This window comes from Corvus moneduloides, chromosome 11 (assembly GCF_009650955.1).
Source record: "Corvus moneduloides isolate bCorMon1 chromosome 11, bCorMon1.pri, whole genome shotgun sequence".
Lineage (NCBI taxonomy): Eukaryota > Metazoa > Chordata > Aves > Passeriformes > Corvidae > Corvus > Corvus moneduloides.
Window position 1 is genome coordinate 15,128,810 of NC_045486.1, and position 25,968 is coordinate 15,154,777.

Genomic DNA, 25,968 nt, shown 5'->3' on the forward strand with positions numbered 1-25,968 from the left:
AAGCATTTCCGAGTTGGACATTTGTGAATCCAGCTTGAATGCATCAATAGCATTGGCTTGTTGCCAATGCACATTCATCCTTTTCCTTTGCAGAAGAAATTCTTCTATCACTCAGGATTCTGGCAGTGACAATTTAGCAAAGAATGAGGGGAAGGAAATGGGAAAGGATGGGTAAGAAATTCCAGGATCCCTAGGCAGAATGGAAGTTTCACAGCTAGGTGTGCCAGAATAACTCTTATGCTGATCTTGACCCAAAAGCCCATTGACTGAATTCTACCCAGCTCAGCGCTTCATCGCCTACAGCTTTAGCGCAGCTCACAATCAGGCAATGAAGCCTGGCTTAACTAAGAAGTGCTTAGAAGTCTCCACCCACTCCAGTGGGTTGTTTTACATAACTGGCAGGCCTTTCACAGGGTGCAAACACTTTAAAGGAAAGAAACAAGAAGAGGAAGCAATAAATGGGTACGGCTATGGACTTTTCTTTTAAACTCACCAAGCAAATAAGGAGCGAAAAGTCAGTAACAGCAGTTGGTAGCAAGAGGACATCAGCTGATGCTCCTGGATGTTCACTCCTGGTTCATCTTCTGCACCCTGATTTTGTACAGCTGCCTTTAATACAGAACAAATAATTCATTAAATGCTATTCCAAACAAAGATAATGGCACAAGAATCCATTTCCATAAATTCCATGTTTAAAAAACCTCAAGAAAACAAAGTGACTCTTTTTCCCCCAAACAAAATGGAAAATATCTTTACAGGAGACAAAACTTGAGGGTTTTTTGGTCAAAATTGCTGCCCACTGACCTGGAAGTAGTTGTGCATGTTCTCCATGTGCTTACACAATGGCTTTAGTAGATTAACCACACACGTAGCAACTTCCTTGGGGGATCTCTGACACAGATGGGAAAAGCCAATATCCTTGTTGCCTCTTTCCTGCAGCAAACCCAAAAGTTAAAAGTTGTTTCATCAGGCTTTCTTGAAAATAACCTCAATTGCTACATCTTAGACTCCTGCCAAGCAGTGCAATTCCTGATGTCATACAGGGTCAGGGAGGGTCACAGGGTAGGAAAGATGGCTTCTGCTGAACAAGCACCACCAACTCAGACAAGTGCATAACATTTGACTAAAATGATAAAACTGATGTGACACACAGCTCTGTTAGAGAATCATTTAGGTTGGAAAACACCTTTAAGATCAGAGAATTCAACACTTTACTCAAACACTAAGTGAAGGCAGTCTCTGCACATGGGAATTAAGACAGGTAGAAAAACAAGAACAATGAATATGACAGAGCCCATCAGGCTGCAGTGCATTTCTCAGTTTAATGCAGTGGGACATGCATTTACTTTTCTCCTGAAGGCGTCAGCAAGGAGTCCCTGCACTCAGGGGGATTTCCAATGCAGAAAAAGCAGAAACATGGATGCAGCAGCTTCTGCTGGCTGCTGCAGCCATCTGGCCTGGATAACCTGGGTTGCTTCTTGAACAGCACAGCCAGTCTCCCCAGGGAGGGCTAGGAAAAGGGTCACTTGAGTTTTGAGGCTAGAAGACTCCCTCAGTTAAAAACCCTTTCCTGAGATGTGCAGAGAACCAGATGCTGCAAACACTTCAGCAAAAGCAGTGTACACAAGTCTCTTTTGAAAGAGCAAGGGCTGCTCTAGCACAGAGCTGGGTGTCACACTTCCATTCAACTACCAAATGAAAATAATTCTGAAAAACATTTCTCGGGAAAGCCCTGGAGGCCCCTGATGTGCTGCTGTTCTTGCCTTTGGAAAGGGCACCCTCCTTGTGGAGCCCGAGGGCAGCACATGTTCCAGCTTCCAGCACAGGTCATCCAGAAGGAAGCAAAGCTCAGCAGGCCCCAGCTGCACAACTTCACAAGCCTGCAATGAAAAGAACAGTTAATCCCAGGACGCAGATGTAACGGTAGTGCCTTGAAGCTCAAGTTTACCCTCTCTGTTTCCAGTTATGTCTCCTGGATTAGCTAACCTCAGGAGGGACTTATTTGGTAGATGACTGGTTTTATGGCTCCCCCATGGCAGGTATGGGGCACTGGTTCCACTTACTCAAAGGACAAAGCCATCCTGATGCTCTAAACAGCTGAGGCAATGTCAGTACAACTTAACAACTGAGGAAGAACAGATTTATAGACATTGACATTGAAAATAAGCTCCTGAGGATAAAAAGAGGTTTAAGCCCAAAGAGTCACAAAATTCACCAAGTAACAGCCAAGAAGTTAATTTGAAATAATGCCACATGGCCCAAGAGACTTCCAGTTGGCCTGTGACCTGCATGCACAGAGACAGCTGTCCTGCAAGGGCAGACCAGGCTGTGCTCCAGCCTGCCATGGCCTTTTCGCATTTTATGCATTTACTGTAGCCTGACAAAATGAGACTCCAGATGGACTCAGCCTGCCTACAAGGAGGGTAACAAAATTGAGCACTTCTATTTTCCACAGCCATAGCAATGCAGTTTTATACAAGCTCCCAGATGATACACGGGAACCTGCTCACTGAGAGCACCTCCATGACTCCAGTCCCACATTTGTGCTGTTTAGGATCTCCTGATGCCTTGAGACACTTGAGTTTTTGCAATACAGGCTTTACTTTATGCCACAGGTTCTTTTTGATAGGCAGCACTTCATGTATTTACCACCCCATAGCTTACCTGTGCTCAATATTAGAGCCCCTTTCTTCCCCCCTTCTTCTTAGAGCTAGACATGTTATACAGTATCTTTCTCCTTTTATGCAATATTTACATTAGTTTGTTTTTAACATTGCTTTATGACATACCAGTTCTTCTCAGGAAAGTCCTTTTTTTCTCAGTGCCTTGAAGTACTTGGGGCCAAATGCTCTCCTGGTCCCCAGCTCACAGCCCTGGACCAACACATCTTAACACCAACCTGTTGTGCACTTCAGTGGAACAGAGAGGGCCAAGGCCTCTGAGAGAGGCCATTACACAAAGCCTCACCAGTGTGGGTTTCAGGCTGCTCCACTCACCTCTGTGTGCATCTCTGTGTCCAGGACAGACTTTGTGAGCAGCCCACAGTGCAGCACGGTGAACACCTCGAGGTCCAGCTCTCGGAAGTACGGGCGATAGCTCTGCAGCTGTGCCAGAGGATTTCCTGCCTCTCTATCAGCAGCAGTCTGAAAAGGAAATGGCAGGAGAGTGGCCTCTGCAGGGGCAATTTTCAAAATTCTGATGGGAGGCAGGTGCCAGAAAGCAGAATTCAGCCACTGACTGTGATTAACTTTGGAATGAACAACCCCTGTCTCAAAGCTTTTGTTTATGCATGCATCTATGGCATCTTCCCTGTTCTGTCTTCCTTGCAAGTCCCCAGGGCTATACACCTACCTTGTCCAGCTCGGAGAGCTCAGTATCAGGCTGGTTTCCCTCAGAACTGTCATCTGCTTGAGAACGATCTGCAGAGCCAGCTTTGCTGCCATCAGCTTTCTTTTTCCTTCCTTAAACAGAGAGGCAACTTCAGAATCAAAGGTTACACTGTGCTCAGCACTGGACAGCACAGGCTGTGTTTTAACCAGGACTAAGAAAGCACGGAGCACAGGTCCATAGATGAAGTGCTCCTTCAAAGTGCAGTATCTAAAGTGATGGATCCTTCTCTTGTCTGCAGAAGACAGTCAAAACTTTCCTTCTGCCTCAAACACACTCCTACATGACAGGCTCAGACCCTGCACAATAGGTGTGGCACTGGAGGGAAAGGCATTCTGATCTGTGGCCTCCTCCAGTTGTTCTCATTGAATGGAATGTGAATTTTTGTCCACTTTGGCTTAAGGCAGACATGTTCCCAGGAAATGCTAATCTAAACTAGAAATAAATCTTATCTAGAAACAGAACTACAAACAGGAAAAACAAAGCAAATCTGCTTCAGCTTGAAAACTGAAAGGCAAGTTCTGCGTCTTCTCTGTGGGAGCTAGCAATGGGAAAGGATGAAGGAAAGAGTTCCTTGTGCAGCAGAGCCATGACAAGGTTCCCAAAACATTGGTTAGGTACAACCTAAAGCTCAGGGGTTTGCAAGGCAGCTCGAGCCACAGGTTCAGTACCAGATGATCCCACAAACCCATCAAAGACAGAACTTAATGCTGCAGAAAGTACTTTGGCAGGTGAAAGCAATCAATGAAAGCCCTGGATTTTCACTGTTAAATGCTATGCATCAGCTTTAGCCAAGGAGACAGACCATCCAACACCTGTTTGGTGTAGGATATTTTTCCATCTCCACTTCAGCTGCAACAGGAGTTGATGAGGTAAAATTTCAAGCTAGATTGACGTTGCCAAGAATTTAGTGCTTTAGGCACCCACAAGTGCAATGGCTGCAGTGCGATCTGCCAGTCAACCCCCATCACATCTGTTTGCTTAAACATTTTAAATTATCTTTACCACTCCTTTTCCTGGCTGGACCAGCAGCATTAATGGATGGTGCAGCCTCCGGGGCTTCAGAGTCAAAGGTAGCTGGTGGTGGGACATAGCCAGGGGTCACTGAAAGAGCCAAAATGTAGAAATTGTGTTAATTCAGCTCCTAAATGACAACATACAGGCCAGATACATATCTAAAGAAAGTACCATATATTTCACTGTCCTGGTGAAAATGTCAAGTCTGTGCCTGTGAGATAAGTGTAAGAGTTTGTGTGTCTGCTATCGAGCAGTGAGCTGGAATAGCAGTGAGGAGGGGAGCAGTGGAGCAGATTAGAGTGCCTGGGATCTGGGCAGGTTATTGGGAGATGGACAAGGTGTGTCAATACTTGGGGATCTGCAAAAGTTCGTGACTCTAGAGTGTGTAATTTGTGTGCTCCTCACTGAGGAAGTGATTAAGAAGAGCAGTTTGGATTTGGACAAACTGAAAATTATAGCTGTCCATGCATGAACTTTTAGGCCACTGTAAAACTGCAGTGTGTGTTACCATATGCTTCCTTCATTGATGTCTAAAACAATTCCTTTCACTTCACAGCTGGTACAGGCCCAAAATGTACAAATGTTTCATACTCACCTGCCAAGCATTTTCCCAGCACATTCTGCAGCTCTGTGATGTTCTGTAATCGAGTTAGAACTTTCCCCTTCATCTCAGCATCCTGTTGCTGGCAGAAGGCATTTACAACCTAGAGATACAAACCAAGCTCACTGAATTAGGGAGATTTGTACCCACGTTGCTACTTTTTCTTTTCTGAATAACATTCTCAAGTCCTGAATGAACACACGACACAGCACAAGTGGCCTGTGTGACCAGGTTCAGATGGCATGAACAAAGCCCTTCAGAAGCCCATAAGAACATGGATATAATTGGTGCAATCTATAAAAAGAGATAGGACAATGCTGAGCTTTTGATGGGACACCCTTCCTTTTCGGAAGAGGGTGAGAGAGCAGAGGAGGCTGCTGTTCTGCTGAGTTCTTTATTTCATAGTCTCATAGATTCTTGAAGGCAGAGTTCGAAGGGGTTACATGATAAGGCCAAGCAGCAACAGCAGGCAAACAGCAGGCAGAACAAATTCTTCTAATTCTAGTTCCTTCTCCAATTCTTTCTTACAGAAGTGTGGATTATATTTGTTAATTGACTAATAAAATTAACACACGTTTCTAGTCTTTCTTTTTTTAACCTATCCTGGTCTAATTCTAACAGTCATAAGCCTTACACAAGTGTTACATAGGTATTACACAGATTTGCCTATATAGTTTCTATCAGCTCTTATTGTTTATGTGAACACTCTATCTAACAAATGTGAACAGTATAATTCTATCTATATTTTGTCTAAAGTAAAGAAATTCTGTGAAAAGGTAACACTGCTGCAATAAAAACTGTGTTTAAGTTCTCTGCTGCAGCTTTTTAATGTTTAAGGCACTTAGCATATATTTCTACTAAAAGTTAAAACTCTGTATTTCTATTTCACTTTGGTATGACTTCATGTATCTCAGCTTATCTAAAGGTTTTAATTCAACCCCTGTGCTTTGGCTTCCCTCTAGGCCTGAGTCCAGAGGAGCTTTCACTCCAACATGACAACACCTATAGATAAAATATTAGTTGTAAAAGAGGAATTAGCAGACAACATCAGGTTCTGTGATACCTGTGGCTCTGAAGACCCCTTGGCACTTCCCAGGTCTGCCAGGAAAGAGGCAGTCCTGGGAGAAGAGCAGGAGGACTGGGAATGTGGAATTGCACCAAATCTGCCCTTCTCATGTTATCAGAATAACTCCAGCAGGGAACAATCCCACTGACCATTGATGTAGCAAATACATGGTCTAAATCTGCATGAAGGTACTGCATTTTACCCTTCTGTCAGCTCACAGAGGTGTAGAACAGAGAGTACAGAGCATCCCCAAGAAAGGAAATTCTATAGCCTCTCTGGAAGTGGAGCACAACCTTTCTGTTAGGTAACAAAGACCACATTAGAAGACCAGAATATTCTCTCCCCTCTGGCTTCCCCTCTCCTGGCTGACCAACCTCTACTCTCCAAGGCTTCCCTCATCCCTCCACTCCAGAACCTGCAGACAAGGCTCTACTCACTTCGCGAAACCAGTTGAGAGCATAGAACAGGAGTGAGCACAGAAATTCACGTTCTTGCTTGGACAGAGATTCCAGCTTCCCTTCAACCTCCAGGTCAGTCAGGTACAGGGGACAACCTGGCACAGAGCAAGAAAAGTATAGGTTGGACTGTGTGCTACTCATGCTTTGGCTTTTGCATAGACCAAGTCTCTTTTCAAAGCCTGTAGCAGTTCCAGTGGCTATTTGGAGTAAGGCCCATCAGCCACTCCATCCTCAGACAGCACAACTGTCTCCCTGACTCCCTTCCACTTTGTGGGCACAGAGCATCTCAGCCTCCTTCACAAAATGCACAATCTTTCCTGTGGCCAGAGGAAATCTGTGCAGATCTGGCAAAGGAACAAGGCAGGCAGCCAGGCTCTATAGACAGTCCATTTACCATACCTAGCAAGGCATCAATCTCCTCCAGACTTCCACTGTTTTGCTCTGCAGTGTAGAGCCTCAGCAACCGGAAACAGGGTGACAGACACATGGGTGACACTGCCCTGGGAGAAAAAAGAAATGGAGTGGGTATTATGTTTTATGTATCTCCAGAATGCCCATCACTTTTCCATTATGTCCTGTGTCCTCCCCAGGCCACCTTGCCTATGCCTTCTATTTTGCTTCTTGCAAGTCCCAACAACACAGAGCAGAAATGCACCATGTGGGTTAGAAAAAAACTCCCACAAACTAATAACTGGTGATTATGAGTTTTCTGAAAAAGCAAATAAGGGAAGAAAAATTATTGTAATGAACAAAAAATGGGGTCAGATTTATTTCTGGTGGAAACCAAAGTTGACTAGTTCAGAAGGATCTGTAAGAAATTGTGCACAACAGAGTTATAAGCAGTGGAGAAACCCCCTTCAATGTTTTGCAGTGTGCCACTGCTCCAATTCTGAGTGAGGAAAATCAACATTTTTCCATAGATGCATGCGAAGTTAGCTGTATTTTCTCTCATTTTAAAATGTCTTTTTAAAGCACAACTAAAATGTCAACAAAATCTTACGACAATAAACTACAAACAATGTGAAGGTGCAAATAAAAAAAAGAGAGCCTTTTATAACCTTAACAATTCTATGAGTCCTATGGTCCTTTTAACTTTGATTGCCATACTGTTTACTTGACTTTTGTATATCTTACATGCTTCCTGTTCCATTTGCCAAAGACAATGTCCTTATTTTTCAGTCATATTTCATTTTTGGCTGCATATTTGTGGGTTTAGCACTGTCTACCAGCATGACTCACCCAAGATCACCTAAACAGCCTAAGCCAGAACAGACTGCCAGCTCCCAACCAGATTATGCCTTTAAATCTATCTGAGTATGTTTAACATCAAAAAAAGGAGGAGAACACTGGAAACTGGTAAATTCTCTGACTAGCTCCTTATCAGGCACCTGAAGTGCACAAATGAAAACATTTCCTTTACCTTTGCAGTCATCCCACATGTAAGTATCAAAGTACCTTTTACTTTGGTGACTCGCTCCAGCAGTGACCCTGCCAAGCTCACTCTGTGACACCAATGGCAAGAGGTTGATGGCAATTGCTTCCTGACTTTGATCTTCATCCAGATTGTACAAGGACTTCACTGGGAACAAGAATGAACTGCAAGGAAAGACGGACAAGGTCTTATTGGCAACCTCAGTTCTCAGTGACAGAAACACTATCAATGCTTTAGCTGTGATTAGCATACCCGTGCACTGTGGGGCTGAGATCTACCACGAAGTCACTGGGAAAGTCCTCCACCAAACTCTTCCCAAACTCGTCCTACGAAGAAAGGAAAAAAAACTCGCTCGGCAAAGGGGATCAATGAAGAAAGCTCCAACAGCAGCAGTGGAAGATGCATAAGATAAGGCCAAGCAAAAGTATCCTGGAACAGTCACAGCCATGAAGCCCCATGGCCTGCAAAGATAGCCAAGGGCTGCCTTTAGAGACAGAGCCAGGAAACAATGCTAAGTGTGCACAACCAACTTCTTCCCCGCTCTCTGGATGTGGGCTTGACTACAAGTTCCAGAGTGATGCAGAGAGGCAGAGCAGCTGGCTGCAAGAGGAAAGCAGCCCACATGTAAAAGGAGCTCCCAGCAGGAAGAAAGAGCTATCCAGTGGCCTTCACAAACCTTTTCCTATCACCATAAATACCATTTATTTATTTACTACCATAAATGACTGTGGCTCTTCCAAGATCTTAGGGATCAGACAGTCTTAGTAGTCTGACCCAGAAACCAATTTCAATACTAAGTTTAAAGTTCTTTCAGATTCTACTTTTGTCTATGAATAGGAACAGCATGCTCTGAAATGTCACTTAATTTCCTTTAAAAGGCTTCCCCACTGTCATGTAAAATTTCACATAAAAGAAGCTGTTAAAGCACAATGAGGAATCTGCCATAATCAGAAAAAGCCAAGAGAGCTGGATGAGGATTTTGTATCTGACCAGTCTCTCACAGAACAAAACAAATTTCCAGACTGGAGTGAAATCCTCAAATTGACTCTATCCTGCCAATGTTTGAAAAAACATAATTTTTCTGAAGAATTCTAGTAAGTGATTACGTTCAAACTGCTCTGCAACGTACCAGGAGCTGCAAGTCCAAATTGCCCTTCTGCTTCTCAATCAAACTGGCAAATTCATCGTAGTACAGAGCCCGGATCTCTGGTGTTTGCTCACAGCAGAAGCCCACAAGGTCCAGCAGGGTAGACAGCTGAAAGGAGAGAAAACAGTGCAGAAATGGGTAAGGTAAGTGATCCAACTCAAGCTTTTACCTTAAGTCCTTTTTACATTAATTTATTGTGAGGCATATTCAAAGCTTCATCTCTAGAGTGACAACCCATGATGAATGTTCTTGAAGAGACACAGCTCTGAGAAGGAACACGGGCCTTTAAGAGTCCTCTGCCATGAAATGACACAAAAGAGTCTGCCCAAGATCACCCTTAAATAGAGTGCCAGCAGAGAAGAAGGTTCTTCAACAGAAACTAAGGAAAAAGGCTGCTATGCCAATCCTCTACAGCAGAAATACTTTCTCTGGATGGCCTGAAAGGCACAGTTACCAAAGCTGAGAGGATGGCCATGGTCACCCTTTGGCTCACTGAAGCAGACTGTCCTGCTTCTTTCTTTGTATTTGAAATAACAGCTGGAGAGAAGACTTCCACTAAATGGCTGAAGTGCTGCTTGTCCTGGTCTAGCAGAGGCAAAACCAGGGGGTGCCTTTGTTTCTCCAAAACCATTTTTAATAGACTCTTGGCTCTGCAGTCAATGTACAAGAATCCCAGGCTCAGGAAAGTTAACTCCCAGACCCACACAGTACTTCAGATAAGACTGCATTTCCAGTCACCCCTCCTTGCTGACCATATCCTCCCTGTCTCCCACACTGCCCCATTCTTGGTACTCACCTGCCCATCACGCTCGCTGTTCAGCTCTGGTCTCTCCAGTGAAGCACCATCTCCTTCATTCCTGGAAGCAATTGATAACCTTGCTGTTGTGGCACAAGACTCAGCAGGTGACCCATCACACACACAAGGCTCTCTCTCCAGAAATTGGAGAATTACACAGGAAAAAGATTTCTTTGGAACACATTAAGAAAAGACCTGGTGGTGTTTGAGACTTCTCTTTTAGATTTCCCTGGATTCATACATAGAGCACCTCAGGTTATTCAGCCTAGAGTCAGAAGCTGATCTGTAGTCAGCCCACCAGTGTGCAATTTTTTTCCAAGCAGTAGGTCCTGCTCGTGCTGGTCAAGGCATCCACAAATAGGCATTAACAAGGAATTTGGGATGCCTTTGAGACCAGTAGCAGGTGAGCAGCACTGCACAGGCTGAAATACCAAACACCACAGTATGCAGAAGAGAGTTTTAAGTTCCTGGATTTGCCCAAGATGTGCATGAACTCAAAGGCAATGCCCTCCTGTCTTTGTTCCACTCCAGGCCTGAACTGAAAGCCACGTTAAATTCATCTTTGCTACATTTTCTCTCACCTTTTTAATGCCACGCTGCCTATCATGGAAACAGCACCAATAATCCCCATTTGTTTGTGGTTGGGAACTGTGCTGGAGAGCCATTTCCTGATCACCATATGCATATCATCCTGGAAAGAGACACAGACCATGTCACCACAGAGGTACTTGTGTGCATCACTCACAGTTCTGTTGGCATCTTCACTCAATGTCATCTCCAAGGGCTACAGAGGGATGGTTTACTGGGATTACAGCTTTGCTGCATGAAAATTCTGAAATGAATTTGAGTCCCTGTGGATTCTGACATTTCCTTTATTATGAAAATACTGGTCACAGCTCCAACTAAGGCTGTAAACAGCATGAAAAGTGATTTGGTTTGACTTTGCTCTAACTACTACACAGAACATGTAGTCGGTCCAGGTTTCACCTATAATTAATAGAAGAGTATGTTAAAAAAATAGCAGATGGTCTTGGAGCCTGTCACACCCTAACAGCAGCTGCAGAGGTGCACTTCAAAACACTGTCAGCTTCAGGAGGCTGAAGGATGGAGCAGTTTGTGGTGAAGGTCCAAAGACAAACTGTGCACTGCAAGGACAAATGCCTAAGTCACCTGCAGAGATCCTCATGTCTGAGAAGTTTAGAAGTGCCCTTAGAGAAGGCAAAGAGGAAATTGTCTCTCAGGATACTGATTTCTTTGGTGACCTACCCCTAAAGTCTTTGCCATCACTGAGGATAGAGTCAAATTGCCAACCCAGGATCTCCACAGTTACAAACTGTCAGCTCAAAATAAATTCTAGACACTCCTCCCCTTCTTTTCACAACTTCTGAGGGTGACAGGCAGAACATCCTGATGGCAAGTCCTCCTGGGCTGCAAAGTCACACTGTGTGTTGCCAAGGCAATTTTCACAAATCACACATTGGGGTGGGAGGTGGGGAAATCACTGAGGAAAGTAGTTCAGAAAGGAGCTAAACCTGCCATACAACTGGGAATTTTGGCAGTGAAGAGCTCAAATTTAACAGGGTGAGTGGGAAGGCCCAAAATTACTAGAGAAATGCTGTTTTACATGCCACAGACCAATCAGAGGAAGAGCAGTTTTCCTTTACAGTCTCAAGTTACCATGTGCAAACATACCCACAATTACAAACTACACAAGGACTCAAAGAAAGACAAATAGTCCTAATTTCTAAGAGCTGAACTTTATGAATGGGAAGATTTTCAACCCAGACATCTCTGCTGTGAAATAAATATCTTTGAATATTTATCTGCTATGCTCAAGGATTCAGAAATCCAGACAAAGGTATCCAGTACCACCACTGTTATGCTGCAACTGAGTCACACAAGGTATCCTGTGCAAGAAGAAGGTGGATTTAGACAGACCAGGTTTGACAGCTTCTCATGTTTAAACCATAGGCATGAGAGGTGTGAATTCTACTACTTCCCAGCCGAGTCCTCTGCACTGTGAAGTTCAGTTCCTCTGACAAGAGTCTCTGTTGTCTCTGGTGTACAGAATTTAAGTGCCTGAATCAATACAAACATCTCAGGGAAGACACTGAACTGTGCTTTCTGAAGGCTTCTAAGTGATGGAGAAACGGAGCCACTCAAGGAGGCTGCTGAATTTACACTTTTGCAAGCCTTCAAGGCTCAGCTGGACAAAGCAACAATCAACATCACACCATGCTGGTGACAGTCCCACTTTCACTGGGAGGTTAGATTAGGGACTACCATCAGTACCCCTCCAACAACACATCTAACAACTCTAACCTTTCTTAGATGCACAAGAGAAGGGGACCTTTCTGGGAAAGATGAGAGGCACACAGTCACTGTGATAAGCCCTTGATATCAGGGTGGGAATAAGTTGACTTGCAGCCACTTGGGGAGAAGAGAATTTTAAGATGAAGGACGTCCTGACATCAATCACTGTTCATAGATGAGGCCAGTATTTAGTTAACCTAGCAAAAGCACCAAGGCACAGCCTGAATGACTTTCTGTTGTGTCTCTGCTTACCTGAATGTAGCTCCCTTCTTGCTTCTGGCTGAATGCTAAAGTGCTGAGGATGTAGAAAAGCTTCCGGATCTGGCATGGATTCAGTTTCTGTGTAGAGTCTAAAATGGTCTATAAGAGAAGCCACAAACTAGCTCAGACGTATCAAGAATCCCTTTCCATATTCTCAAAAATACATGAATGGCCAACCTCAGGGAAGATAATTAACTTTACCTTTTTTGTACACACATGAAAAAGCTACACTCAAATTAAACAAATATAAATGCCAAACTGTTGCTCTGGCCTTAATTATGGCAGGTCATTTTATCAGAGGCTGAATGGGAAGAACAATTTGGCTACCATAAGCATTTTAGGAGTGCTCAGGACAAGTGACAGCTGTCTATTTTCTACCACAGGTTTGGTCACAGGATTCAAAGTATTTGACAAGCAAGAAATTAAGCAATTTTCATTTAACAATCAACCAGCTAAACAGCAAAAAGTAAACAGTTTTCCCATAGTGTACAATTAAATCACAGGGAGCACCAAAGTATCAGAGAGGTGTGGGAATACCCATACCCACCCTGTTCAAGGACTCTTAAATACAAGCTGTCCTTAAGCTACATACCCACCACAGATGGGGAGTGTTCAATGAAAGTACTGTGACATGCTTGCCTTGCTGTTTAGCTCTTCCCTCAATCTCCACTTTTAATACTTTTGGAAATAGGCAACTGGGCAGGTCTGACGCTGCTTATCAGACTTAGAACTCAGTAGTCCATTTTTTTTTCTCCCCACTAAGTACTTCCTTTTTTTAAATTTTAGGACATGTCTTCTTCCATCTCTGTGAGCAATTTTGTCTTAGGATTCAAATACTGGCTAAAGTATTATCAGTCTTTCAATAGACAGAATGGGCAGTCCACAAAGGGGGCAGATTTTTGCCAAGTTTCTGAAACAGCTGATGTAAACAGACATCATTTTCCTTCCATTGTAGGCACCATTCCACACCTGCAATTTAAGCATCGTCTAGCTAAAAGGAATTGTCTATCTTAATTTCCCCTGTCAAAAAATCATACAGTCCTATCTTACAGCTCACACTTTGGTAACAGATACCTTTCACTTCTGACCACTGCATTTCTCCAGACAGAAAAGCTTTACAGGTACAAGCTTTTCCAATACCTCTATTTTGGAGAAGTACTGGTGTATTCTGGATCTGAGGCAAAGTGGTGTAAAGGACCCAAAATCTAGTATAGACCCAGAACATACCTTCACAAAGGTGGCATAGTGCATCAGCAGGGATGTGTGCAGCACCACCAAATCCGTGAGCACATCCAGAGAAATGTCCAGTTCTGTCTCACTTCCACTGCACACGTGAGTCACCAAAGCAGTCACAACCTCCTAAGGAAAAAGCCACCGAAGGAACCACAGTGAAAAACAGAAAATGTCTGCCTTGCTCTGCTCATATGAACTAAGTCAATCAAGTATAGATAATCAAAGCAGTCTCTGTGCTTGAGTCCCTTGCTACCAGTCTTGCTGTGATTGTTCCCCATCTTCTTCTTGCCCTACTCTTTGGCACAGACTTCTCTCCAAAGGCTTCCAACTGCCTGAAACCCTGTCCCCTAAAGGATCATGACATACATCCTAGAAAAAAGTGCAAGCGCAAATAAAACAGCTGCCATCCATCACACTGTACCTGCTGGCAGTAGGAGTCAAAGGCTGCAAAAGCTTGTTTGTACATGCAGCTGCCAAAGGAGACCACAGCTGGGTGTGCTGAGTGCAGAAACACCTGAGCAAGGGCTAGGATGGAAGGGAAGAAGTCTTTGATAACCTGAAATACAGACACCATGACAGAGATTATTGTTGCTTGTTTTCAACACATCCAGTGCTGAGGAAAGCTCAACTTCAGAAAACCACATGACAGTTACAACAGAGGACATGTGCCTTGGGACACTGATCTGGACCAAAAATTAGAAAAGACAAGTACATGTACATAACTGGAAAGGTATAAATAATGCAGCACAGGGCTAAATCATCATCTGACCAAGATCTTTGAGAGAGAAAAGAGAGAGCCCCAAAGCAGGATCAGCACTGACCGTTGAATGGTTTTGGAAGGCATTCTGCATCAGCTGCTCTGGCATGCAGCCCAATCGGATTTTGCTCCTCAAGACCTTCTCAGTTTGCTTCCTGTTCCTGGTGTTTGTAGAATGGACTAGCAGCAAAACTATCAGATCCAGAACCTTTTAGAGGAAATAACCACTATTCATTATGTTGAAATATTAAACAGTCCAGATAACTCCAAGTCAAAACCTGAAGTCTAAACTGAGAACAAAAAAAGACCTCAAAAAGTCCCAACAGTCACAACTGCAGAAAAACCTTGTGAGTCCAACAGGACAGAATTAAAACAAGATAACTCTGTCCCTTGACATTAGGAAGGATGAAGCAAGGGTTACGAAGAAAATGGATGGTTGCTATACTCAGAACAAGTCCAACACCAAAAGAACCACCCATGAAACATCACTGGCAGTTTCTGCGCCAACTACAAAAACCTCTTAATCTACAACCACGAAGAAAGCCTTGAGAACATCAGCAGAAGAGGACAGTCCCAGAGCAGAAGTGTTACCTTATGGTCAGACACAGATGTGCTGTTCTCAATAGCCTGAGAGAAAAAAAACCAAGCAAGCTGTTAAGCTACAGTACAATACTATATTCCAAAACCAAATCAAAATAGGTAGACACCAAAAGTCTGTGACACCCTGCTCACAGACTTCTCTCCTCTACAACAGGATACCTATCCAAGTCAGCAAACTGGATCTTGCCAACAACAGAGAATCCAGAAAGCATTCAAAAAAATAGCTAAAATTTGAGTTTGATCGAAGACACTCTAAAATAACATCCGGATTGAGAAAGGAACTGAGGTACTGAATAATGAAAGACTGAGAACAAGAAACAGTCTCATGGTTTACTCTGAAATGTAATTTAAAATTAAATTTGGCGCAATACCAGCCAATATTGATTTCCAGCAGGACATTTTCAAGCACCTTAAGGCTTCACACAGCTCAGTCTCAATACATGGGTATACATTTTTCCTCTCTCACTGAACGAAATGTATCAATAAAATGAAGGGCTAACATTTGTCTTTTGATATCACATTTGATTACAAGAAAGGCTCAGGCTCAATCAAGGAGCCCAAATAAATAAGGAAACAAGGACTGAAGCATGTATCTTACCTTAATCCATGCTTCAGAGACATCTTTCTGAAATCTCACAGCTAACTTGATCACATCAAAAAGTAGCTTCACACAATTCTGGCTGGTGGTTACTTGGCTCAGGGAAGAACTGTAAATTATCAGAAAGGAGGAGACTCAGTCCCTGCAAATACTGTCACAGAAGGAACAAGGCAGCCCAGCAGTCACACCACTTACTTAAAGCAGCCACTGTCCAGAGGGAATGCTCTGTCAAGGATAGGGAGTGACACAAGAGGGTGCAAACAGAGGTTGCAGAATCAATGGAAAACATACTGGAGGGAACTTAAAACAGATGAACTGGTAGCAACATCATTATAGATGAAGTTGCTTATTCCCATGCAGACATGGATGCAGCTGGCTCAAAAGGAATTAAATCCACAACAGGGGAAGCTGGCTGGGCAAGGACTGACAAATGTATTGTATTAGTACCAAGCAGGAAGGAATAAAGGTGTCTGTGCCTTTCCACAGGATAAATTAGACTCATGTATGTAGCCAATGGTGCCAGAGAGACCAGAAGAGGAAGAGTTTAAGTTCTCTTGTCTTGTCTTACCCTTGGAGAATCAGATAAACCTATTTAAGTACCTGGCCTGGACTTGGCTTTTAATCTTCTTCTGGGAACTGTGCATCTGCAGGGGCAGAACACACGATGACAGATCCAAGTTCTTACGAAGATCAGAAATCACCTGTAAAACACAAATCCATGCACAAATCACTGTGACAAATGAGGGGAGAACAGAAAAAGCCGAGGAAAATAAAACAATTTCCCATAACAACCTTAAAATTACAAACAAAAAACCTCATATATTTATAAGATTCACAAGTACTTAACCATGTCCAAATCTAATTTTTTTTTAACTTAGAAAATGAACCAGCAAAACTTTTCTCTTCACATTGCGTCATGATGCTGCAGGTGCATACAGAAAGCAGAATTTTTTTAAAGCTACTCTGCGAAGTTCCCACCTATATCTGCTTTACGTTGCTGTGAACTGTTTTTATTCTGCTTAGCAGCTGAGCAAGATATATGGCAGCCTCAGGAATTCTGGGACATGCAAGTTTATCAATCTGACTGCTGTTGAATTGCAGTGTACCAGCACAGAGTGGCTTCCATGTGATAGGCACACTTTTTTTTACAAGGGTCTCCCTGAAAGGTTTGGGCAGATCACAAACCTCACCTGGCTTAGACTGAGGCTTCCTCAACATACAAAAAAAAGTGTGTTTGATACTTCATCAAGGCTGGCTTTGATCCCTGGCAACATTAAAATTTTACTTGAAAACATTAAAAACATTCACCTCTGTGTGTGAAGCAACTTCCCTCTGTTAAAACACACACTGGTGTGGAAAACACACGCTCCCATTATGAAAAAGATACTGTACCTCTACTGCATCTGCTGCCTTGACATTTTGGAGGATGAATTTTACTACTACAGGCAAATCTTCCAGTTTTACAGAAGGCACAATGGTCATGGCAGACTGTCGCACCTGAGGAGAGAGCAACATTCCATCAGCTGGAAGACAACACTTCACAGAAACACAATTATGTTCGTGAGAAGGAATCCTTATAGTCCAGCCTTCTGCTCAGAGCAGGAATATTGTCAGTACTAGATCAGATTCACCTTGGCTTTGCTGAGTCTTGAAGATACCCAAGGATGGAGGAAATCTCCAGTCCCTGCCACCTCTTAGATAATTTATGTCAATGCTGCAGACCCTAACTTGTTTTTCCAAATGTCTAACCAAAACCTCCTGTTGTGGCCACTGCCCCTTATCCCTCTTCAACAAGAAGAGCTTGGCTCCATCATTTTTTAACTGGCTTTCAAAAGGGAAAAGCATGGACAACATGCAGCCTGCTATGCAGCACCAGCATTTTGGGACTATGTAAAAACACTATTTAGTGCACTCAAATGAACCAATTTTATTTTATTCATAAGAAGCCCAACTCCAAAAAGTACAGCAATGCAGCCAAGGCACATCATTATCTCTCCTCCTTTATCAGCATTCTGCAGAGAAAACCTATTTAATTATTTGATCACCAATCTTCTGCCTTTCCTTAGAATATAACAATCTAGTCTGGTCACCGTACTTCAAAAAGATGAAATATTGATAATAAGCGGGTTTAAAACAGGCAATAAAAATTTAGTGCAGCAGGACAAAGTGCTTCTGCATTAGCTAAAACAGCTGTGATTGAAATTTCTGGCTGTTACAGTACGCATTCAGAAAACTTCTCTCTGCTCTTCACTGAACCCCTCACATGTTTCAAAAACCAGCTTTAGCTTCTGACCTCTTTCCAACTTCAGGAGCTCAGGACTTTTGAAGGCCTACAGGAGTCAGATTTAACAAAATACTTGGAATGAAGAAACAGTTCCAGCTCTCGTGTTGCTAAGCAGGGGCTGGGGTCTGCCGAAGTGCTCAGTAAAAGCTCTCACCTCAGCCACAAGTTCTGCATCAAGATCCAGACGAGAAAGGGCATCCAGGATTGGCACTGTCAGCCGTCTGCCCTGCTTTAGCAAGCAGCTGATACACAGGGAAAAGAAAACAAATGGTCCTCTTAACAAAACCAAGAATGTATCTTTAGTGTATTGTGTGATTCCAGTAGTTTTTGTGGTGACTGCAAAAAAAAAATCTCGGAAACTGACAACAACATATGCCACTGGCATTATGGAAAACTTGTTCCCTAAATTATTGCTCCTCATGTAAGAGCTGCACCTGTCTTTTAACAGCCTCATGGACTTTCCCAAAATTCATGTAATCATTCTTGGCTGAGATCTCAATTTCTTACAAACTTTCTCTAGCAAGAAGTTGTACTTAAATTGTGTTAGTTGAAAAACACCTCATCTGCAGCATCCTGGTAACTCTGTCTATGCTCCCTAATTCATTACAAGTAATGAGTTGTTTTCCACATCAGACATGGGTAGAGGCTATTGAGAATATGGAAATAAGTATGCCTCGCTGATACTGTTTGGATCTCAGCTTTCAAAATACACGAAGAGAGAAAACGGAAGTCTGAGGAGCTTGATTAGCATAGGAAAAATGCGTGGAGTTCTTTTATCTAGAAGCTGAGGCAGTAAACTGAGAATGAAAACGAAGTCACATTTTGAGAGGGTACAAGGAACGGGACGCACTGCTTGCAGTAATAATCTGCAACAGTGATCACAGGTTTGAAAAGATAATTAACACCAGCATAAATGCAAGTCATCTGTGTAGTAATAAGAATTAGAAACACTTAGACTATTCAAATTACTAAGTAAAATGAATACATTATTAAAGAAGACAGATGTAAGGACTAGCCTAAGGCAGTGCTCCCTGGGAGGATAACTCTTGGCATTAGGTCCCCCAGTTGTTTGGGTCAGTAAATATGCTTGAGAAAAGTATATAAAATAGCCATAAAGTTCTGTTTCTTGCACACATTTACTGTGTTGTGTGTGGTTTGGGTTGGTTTTTTTTATTAATAAAAACCATGTTGATTCTTACCACAGCAGAATCCAAGACAAAGGAGAAGTTGTCAATAGTAATATCCCAGTGACTGATCATAGACTGATCCAGAATAAGTAGTGAGTACTTAACTGGATTCTACCTGTGCTGTATGCAGGTAGTCAAGAGTTTAACAATTATTTAGATAAAAGCAGTTTTGGAGCATTGTCTAAATGCAATGTCTTTTGCCTGTGCTCTCTTTAAGAGCATAACAGCACAAATGGAATGTCCTAAGCCAGTGGTAGGTGTCCCCAAATGTTGCAGTTAACAGGAACACACGGCTGTCCTAATACTTCAGTCAGTCCCAGAGCAACCTTCATTAACGCACCTTGTCCTTTTCTACTAAGTGCAAGGGGGAAAAAACAAAACAAAACAAACCCTCCCAACCAAATCATCTGTACCTGAGCTCTCTGGCAACCTCACTTTGCTGGGAATCCTCCAGGATCTCAGGTAAACTGGTGATAATATCGTGCTGGATTGGTACTGGAGAGACACTAACCATCTGCATTAACTTCTTGACCAGATCCTGCAGACCAGAGGAGCACTGGTGAAATGCACAGATCTCACCATCAGCACAACAACAGTATTATGCATCTAAGGTCCCTCAGTACATCGTCTGCCTGGATTTATGCCAACTGTCCCAAACTCACTGTCCTGCTGAAGTCATGAAGCAGAGCATAGACTTTTGTGGAACAATGGTATTTTACAGGGAGGATATCATGATCTTGGTGAGCAGAGGAAACTGGGAAACACAACAAGCTTCCCAGTGTTTAGTACTCCAGTAGAGAGTAACCCGCAGAGACTGACTGACTTAGGGAAAGAAGGAAAAGAATCACCAGAGCAGGAACAGAGAATTCATCCCCACACACTTGCAAGTATCCAGTATCTTGTTAGAATTAAACAAGAGGGGATTGTAACTTCCTGCTAGCAACAGCTTTAAAATGGGGTCACCCGTGTGAATACACATGCACAGATATAAATTTATGTAAAAGATTAATTAGAGCAAGGAAAGAAGAAAAATAGTAAAAGAAGGTCAGAAGTCACTCAAGACAATCATAACGAAACAGAAAAAAATTAAATCTCTCCTTCAGCCCACCAATACAAAAATAGCATCAGTTCTCATCAGCACAATAATTCATCTAATCCCACCTGAGAGGCATTCCAGAAGTTGTTTGGGAAAAGCATCCATGTGACTGCACCTCTGGTACCCACCTGGCTGTCAAGGAGCCTGTCAAGCCATTTAAACTGATTGACAATGAGCCGGGGGAAATTTGTTCCAAAGGTGCCCACACTGAAACAGCAGAAAAGGACACACAGGTTAGTCAGACCTACAGACTCAAAAGCTTTGCTGCTGGTCAGCAAGACCAACTAACCCCATTCTTAACTGGTCATTAATACACAGAAAGAACTTCACTCTTCTTACAGTTTGATAGGAGACAAGTGTAACAACATCCATTTTTCAGAATTCCCAAAGGATTCACAGCACAATTAACAGCTTATCACTTTTACATCCAAGATCCTTTAGAATTCTTGGGTGAAAACGGTTCAGACCTTGTGACTGTCTGTGTTAAAGCCTCCTCAAACAAGATTTCAGTCTGAGACAATTTCTTAGACTACACCCCTGTGCAGCACTTGTATCCTGTATTCCAGCAGTGGAAAAAAACTGCAGCAGGAACAGCCTCAGCTTCATTCTGCCCCTTGTCTTGACCCACTAACTCTGTGGTGAGCATCCAAGGCACAGGAAGAAGAGATGAAGTGGTCAGGTCTTGCCTGTGTTGTGTGTGCCTTACACCTCAAGATGTCTCACTCCAACTATGATGTTATACTTTTAAAAACCAACAGATGTTCTTTCAATTTCCCTTGTTTGAACACAATCTGTACTTTTAAAAGGAGATCTGTTTGCATCTCACAGCCTCCTAAAACTCTGCAAGCAGCCACTTCCATCTTTTTTTTAAATGATGAGACACTCAGTCCCTCTGCTGAAATAATTCCTAAGCTTGTGTCAGTAGCTGCAAAAAGCACAATCAATCAATGCACAGTGTCTGCATTTCAGCTTCTAGAAATTTGTCTTCTGCTTTATGCACCCACAGATTTAAGGTCATGGTACCTCACAGATTATTTTACACAAGTATGAAGGAAAAACCCACATCAGTGCGAACTGCCATTCAGGTAAATTTGAAGTAACAGTTAAAGTCAAACAGCTGGTGATTGTCCAAAAGAAATTTCATTTCAAGGCAGAGAGAAGCCAGTTTATACTCACATGTCAAAAAAGAATTCAGGGATCTTTTCCAACAACAGTGTTATGACAGCAGGCTGAAAGAAAGGCAAAAAGACAGTGTTAGGGTGAGTTACTGGTTGTGCTGTGGTATTGCCACCAAAACTGACCTTTCACAAAAGATGAAATATACACAGAGAATAAAATACTTGAAAGGCTCAATAAAAGTATTTCCTGTGTATGAAATCTCTTGCCTAATGCCAGAAAGGAGGCACATAGCCTAAGAAGTGAAAACCACTTCTCAGAGGGTGGTATAAACTACCCACATAACCCAACAGAATCAGAGCATATGAGCAGGATGTACAATTCTTCTGGGCCAGTGAACCTCTCTTTCTCAGACCCAGCTGAGTTGCTTTTCACCACAGAGGAAACTAAAGCATCAACTTTTAGATAAGTTTGAAAACAGTGCCCAATTCTAGCACTTAAAAAACCCACACATATTCTCCACAGTGGAAGTGGTTATATCTCATCAGAATTTCCCATGGTCGACCTGAGCCATCAGCTCTCATTCTGCCCCTGTTCACCTCTGAGAAGAGTCTGGCTCTGTGTTCCCTACACATTGCAACCAGGTATTTGAAGACCACGAAATTTCCCTTAATCTTCTCTTAAGACTGGACAAACCCGGTTCCCTCTGTCTCTGCTTGTCTGCCATGTGTCTCAGGCCCTAAGCATCTTTGTGTCCCTACAGAAACAACAAACTGGACACTGTTCCAGGTGCAGCCTCACCTCCCTCAAAACCAGTTCTATTAATCCTTCACTTACATAAGCAAAACGTTCCCTACAATCAAAAGCACTGTAAAGAGCAAGCTAAGGTGCCCATACCTGTAAGATCTTAATCCCAAGAAGCAGTTTAATGAGGCTTTCACAATACGAGTGCACCAGATTCCTGCAAGATGAAAGATTCCACCACAGTTGTGTCAAAAATATGTTGGGAGAACAGGCTGTAGCTCTTTTCATGACTGTTTTTTTAAAAAACTATACACAGTGACTTAAGGTAACACATGGTAATCACAGACACACACAAAAAGATTTAAAACTGCACTTTAGCTCTGAACCAGCTCACTCTCTACAAGACTAGAAATGTGAAAGTCTGTGGTTAAGCTGTATCTCCTGGAAAAAAAAAATCTCAAAAAGGAATTGACCTTCACCAGCCCAATCAAATTTTTTTCACAGTATTTGGTTCTTCCCCTAAAATACCATGGAGTCCAACGTGGGCCAGACAGTAAATTCTGTGACTTAACACTAAACTCACTGCTATTAAAAAGCAATGTACTACACCAGCCACCCTGCCTTGGTGTGCATCAGCTGGAGCCTTTCCCTCCACTCTGGTCAATGTCCCAGGACATAACAAGCTCTGACTGAAGGGGAAGGCAAAATACATTTTCTCTACCTCGACCCCTCAGTCCGTACAGGAGTGCAGGGCAAGAGGCAGTTCTTGAACTGGTTCCTGTCCTTGATGTGAGATTCCAGGCCGCTGATGAACTGCTTCACAACCTGCAAAGCAGAAAGAAGTTACCCACCCTGAAGGGACACCCCAGTCAACTGCTGTCCTTTAGGATGCATTCTGCAAGCAGGTGACGAGAACCAGGAAGAGCTAACCAGGGAACTGCAAACAGAAACTGTGATGGAAGGAAAGCTGGATAATAAGTGAATGCTAGCCTGGACCATTTCCAGAAGGAAACACTGATTATTCTGCAAAATAACTCTAAAGCGAGAGTCTTGCATTTTATTTTGATTTTAAAGGGCTTTGCCTTTCTTCCTGTTCAGCTGAGATAGCAACCTTTAGTGTGACGAGAGCTGCACCCAAAAAACACTTGCAGTCAAATCACTGGCCTCAGGACTTTCACCCTGGACTTGCTGACAGGAGAGGAGCACCACATCATGGCAGTTTTAATGGTGCCAGCTCCACCTAACACAAAACCAAATCCAGCTTCCACCAGAGAGCTATGCAAGTGATTTGTCTCCTGTAAGAGCCTTTGTCTTTTGAATAATATTGCCAATGAAAATTACTTTGACAGGGCACAGTCAGAAGGACAGAGAGATTAAAAGGCTGGAACAGCAATACTGAGAGAACTGGAAAATGTGGACCACAGAAATCCAAGATAAGGTGATGTGTTGCATGCTTTTGTATGAGACTAGCAAGGACAGGCAGCTGCATTTGCATCTTTTGCTCAGCAAACAGCTTTAAAGCTGGCTCCTGCCAAAGTTACTTACAGCTGGGTAAGTAGGGTGCTTCTCCAGGGCCAGGCAGAGCTTCTTCTGGAAAGCCATTTGATCAACAGCTAAGGAGAAAGTTTAGAAAGGAAATAAAGAACAAGACACAGTCTGTCCATACAGCATCACAACAGCTACACCAAGTACAAGCTCTCAAGCCCATCCACCAACATTTCTGCATTTGCTCTACTGAGAAGCCCAGTTGGCAAAAGCCTCAGTGGAATCAGCCCTTCTGCTTTCTCTAGTCAGGGCTGAGAGTAGCACTGAAGATATTGAATACAGGAGTTCCTGATGGCCTTGTCTGAGCTGAAAGACAACAATGCCATGTTTGTTTTCCCATTTCAGAGCTCCTGCCTCTGCAATTCAGTACTGTAATCACAGATACAGTCTAATATTTTTCTATATACCTCCAATAATCTTTCAGAAGCCCTTAGACTTAGCATGTCTACACCCAAAGAGCTGGTATAATGAGTTTAGGTGATGCACTGAATTCAGCAGGAGCAAGAGGTATATAATAAATAAGAGGCCAGATGAAGGTTTGCTTGAACTTTGAAACAAGCTAGCTCAAGCGCTTTTGTCCTGCAAGTAAAACACACTGGTACTTTGTACCAGCCATCCTTGCAGGTTTTGATCTAAAAGCAGAAAGAGCAAGTGTTAAACTCATACCTATTTCATTCTGTCCCTCCCCAGCTTTCAGCACAATTCCTGATGTCCTAAGGAGCTCTTCAAAGACTCCCTCATTCTCCAATCCACAGAAGGCAGAGGCGTTTTCCTTATCAGAAATCCGTGACTTCTTAGTTTCTGAGAAAACAAAACATGCTACATCAAATATATAAAAAATCAACAGTGTCATTAACAATCAGCATTATCAAAACTGCCATTTTGGCCTTGTCCCTGCTTGGGAGCTGCTGCCTCTATTAGTGGGTCTCCACCCCAGTAAGATGATACCCAAGCACCTACTTGGCAAGTTTGTCTTGCAGCTCTCTTCAGAGGCATCAACTTTCGACAATTTCCTTTTTGAAACCATGGTAACAAAACCTTTGTTGTTGCCTAAAAAATGCAGGAAAAAGACAAGTGTTTAATTAATCTCTTTTTAAGCAGATCTAGAATGTATTAGTGAATAGCAAAAGAGAATGCAACACAAACTGAGAGTGCTCAAAGAAAGATTGCCTGGGTAACCAGTATCACACCACATTTTTCTGCTGTGCAGGTTGAAATTTTAGAGCTTGTCATATTTAAATAGCACAATACATCACTTTTTCTAAAATGCAATTCCTCATAAAACAAGGTTTGGGCTTTTATTCAAACACTGGGCAAAGTGAGCAACTATGAGATTGCATCCACTAAACTAAACTCAAGACCCTCTCCACATGCCTGGACAAAGCAACAAAGGACTCACAGTTGAGTGTTCATGAGCCCAACCACATTAACTGACCCTGTTCGTGTCCCTAACCAGGCCAATGAGCTCTGTCAGCACAAACCTCCATCTAACCCATCCTCTTTCGGGGGGTGACAACGATTAAAAAGAAAAAAAAAATCTTGACTCACCTTTAAAACTTAAAGGTTATTAAAAAAAGATGTGTGTGCATCTTGGCAGAGGCTAGTAAAATGAGTTACTTAAGTATCAGCATGGAAGTGGAACAGTTAAAAAACAAATGTGCAATGAGCCTTTCACAGCTGTTTTAGGTGTATAAGTATCTGAAAGGCAGGTGCCTCTGAAAGAGGATGGTGCCGGACTCTCTTCAGTGGTGTCCAGTGACAGGATAAGGAGCAGTGGCCAAAACTAAAACACAAGAAGTTTCACCTCAACATGAGAAAAAACTTTAGGCTGTGGATGGCAGAGCACTGGAACTGCTGCCCAGGAAAGGCGTGGAGTCTCCGTCTCTGCAGATATTCCAAACCCACCTGGACGCGTTCTTGTGTCACCTGCTCTGGGTGACCCTGCGTTTACAGAGGGGTTGGACTGGGTGATCTCCAGAGCTCCCTTCCAACCCTAACAATGCTGTGATTGTGTTCTGGGTGCGAGGCGCAGCCTGACAGCCCAGCCAGGTGGGCTGTGCCGCCACCGGAGAGCCCCCTCTCCATCGCACCCACTGCCAAAAGCTGGCCAGCGCCTGAGGCGGCCGTTTCACCTCAGCTCAGCTCAGCGCACCTCACCTGAGCTGAGCTGAGCCGAGCCCACCTCCCGTCCCTCCGGGCAGGGCAGGACACCCCACTGTCCCCTCACCGTCTCTCGCCCCGCGGGTCCCCTCACGGCGCTCCCGCCACTCGCGCTCGAGTTTCCCGCCAGCGGCGCGCGCTGACGCCGTTCCGCCGGCGGCGGAAGGGTC

General features: G+C 43.2%; 1 protein-coding gene across 2 annotated transcripts in view; it reads right to left on the minus strand.

Annotated features, from left to right (window-relative positions):
• The window catches only part of FANCD2 (FA complementation group D2), a 36,552-nt gene extending 10,588 nt beyond the window's left edge, over window positions 1–25,964 (minus strand). For both annotated transcript variants that reach the window (XM_032121075.1, XM_032121076.1), the window contains exons 1-32: window positions 25,866–25,964; window positions 24,599–24,688; window positions 24,305–24,439; window positions 23,639–23,706; window positions 22,815–22,918; window positions 22,247–22,310; window positions 21,410–21,462; window positions 20,362–20,440; window positions 19,551–19,675; window positions 18,105–18,192; window positions 17,059–17,163; window positions 16,267–16,367; window positions 15,667–15,775; window positions 15,060–15,095; window positions 14,533–14,676; window positions 14,133–14,267; window positions 13,706–13,837; window positions 12,470–12,577; window positions 10,486–10,595; window positions 9,905–9,965; window positions 9,091–9,216; window positions 8,214–8,287; window positions 7,985–8,125; window positions 6,929–7,029; window positions 6,509–6,624; window positions 5,000–5,108; window positions 4,393–4,491; window positions 3,352–3,461; window positions 2,997–3,143; window positions 1,764–1,880; window positions 805–933; window positions 494–609 (exon numbers count right to left, since the gene is read on the minus strand). In XM_032121075.1, coding sequence (XP_031976966.1) covers window positions 494–609; window positions 805–933; window positions 1,764–1,880; window positions 2,997–3,143; window positions 3,352–3,461; window positions 4,393–4,491; window positions 5,000–5,108; window positions 6,509–6,624; window positions 6,929–7,029; window positions 7,985–8,125; window positions 8,214–8,287; window positions 9,091–9,216; window positions 9,905–9,965; window positions 10,486–10,595; window positions 12,470–12,577; window positions 13,706–13,837; window positions 14,133–14,267; window positions 14,533–14,676; window positions 15,060–15,095; window positions 15,667–15,775; window positions 16,267–16,367; window positions 17,059–17,163; window positions 18,105–18,192; window positions 19,551–19,675; window positions 20,362–20,440; window positions 21,410–21,462; window positions 22,247–22,310; window positions 22,815–22,918; window positions 23,639–23,706; window positions 24,305–24,439; window positions 24,599–24,665 — 3,209 coding nt within the window. In that variant the 5' untranslated portion in view covers window positions 24,666–24,688; window positions 25,866–25,964. The remainder of the gene's footprint in view (window positions 1–493; window positions 610–804; window positions 934–1,763; window positions 1,881–2,996; window positions 3,144–3,351; window positions 3,462–4,392; window positions 4,492–4,999; window positions 5,109–6,508; window positions 6,625–6,928; window positions 7,030–7,984; window positions 8,126–8,213; window positions 8,288–9,090; window positions 9,217–9,904; window positions 9,966–10,485; window positions 10,596–12,469; window positions 12,578–13,705; window positions 13,838–14,132; window positions 14,268–14,532; window positions 14,677–15,059; window positions 15,096–15,666; window positions 15,776–16,266; window positions 16,368–17,058; window positions 17,164–18,104; window positions 18,193–19,550; window positions 19,676–20,361; window positions 20,441–21,409; window positions 21,463–22,246; window positions 22,311–22,814; window positions 22,919–23,638; window positions 23,707–24,304; window positions 24,440–24,598; window positions 24,689–25,865) is intronic.
• Window positions 25,965–25,968: the final 4 nt, after the last annotated feature.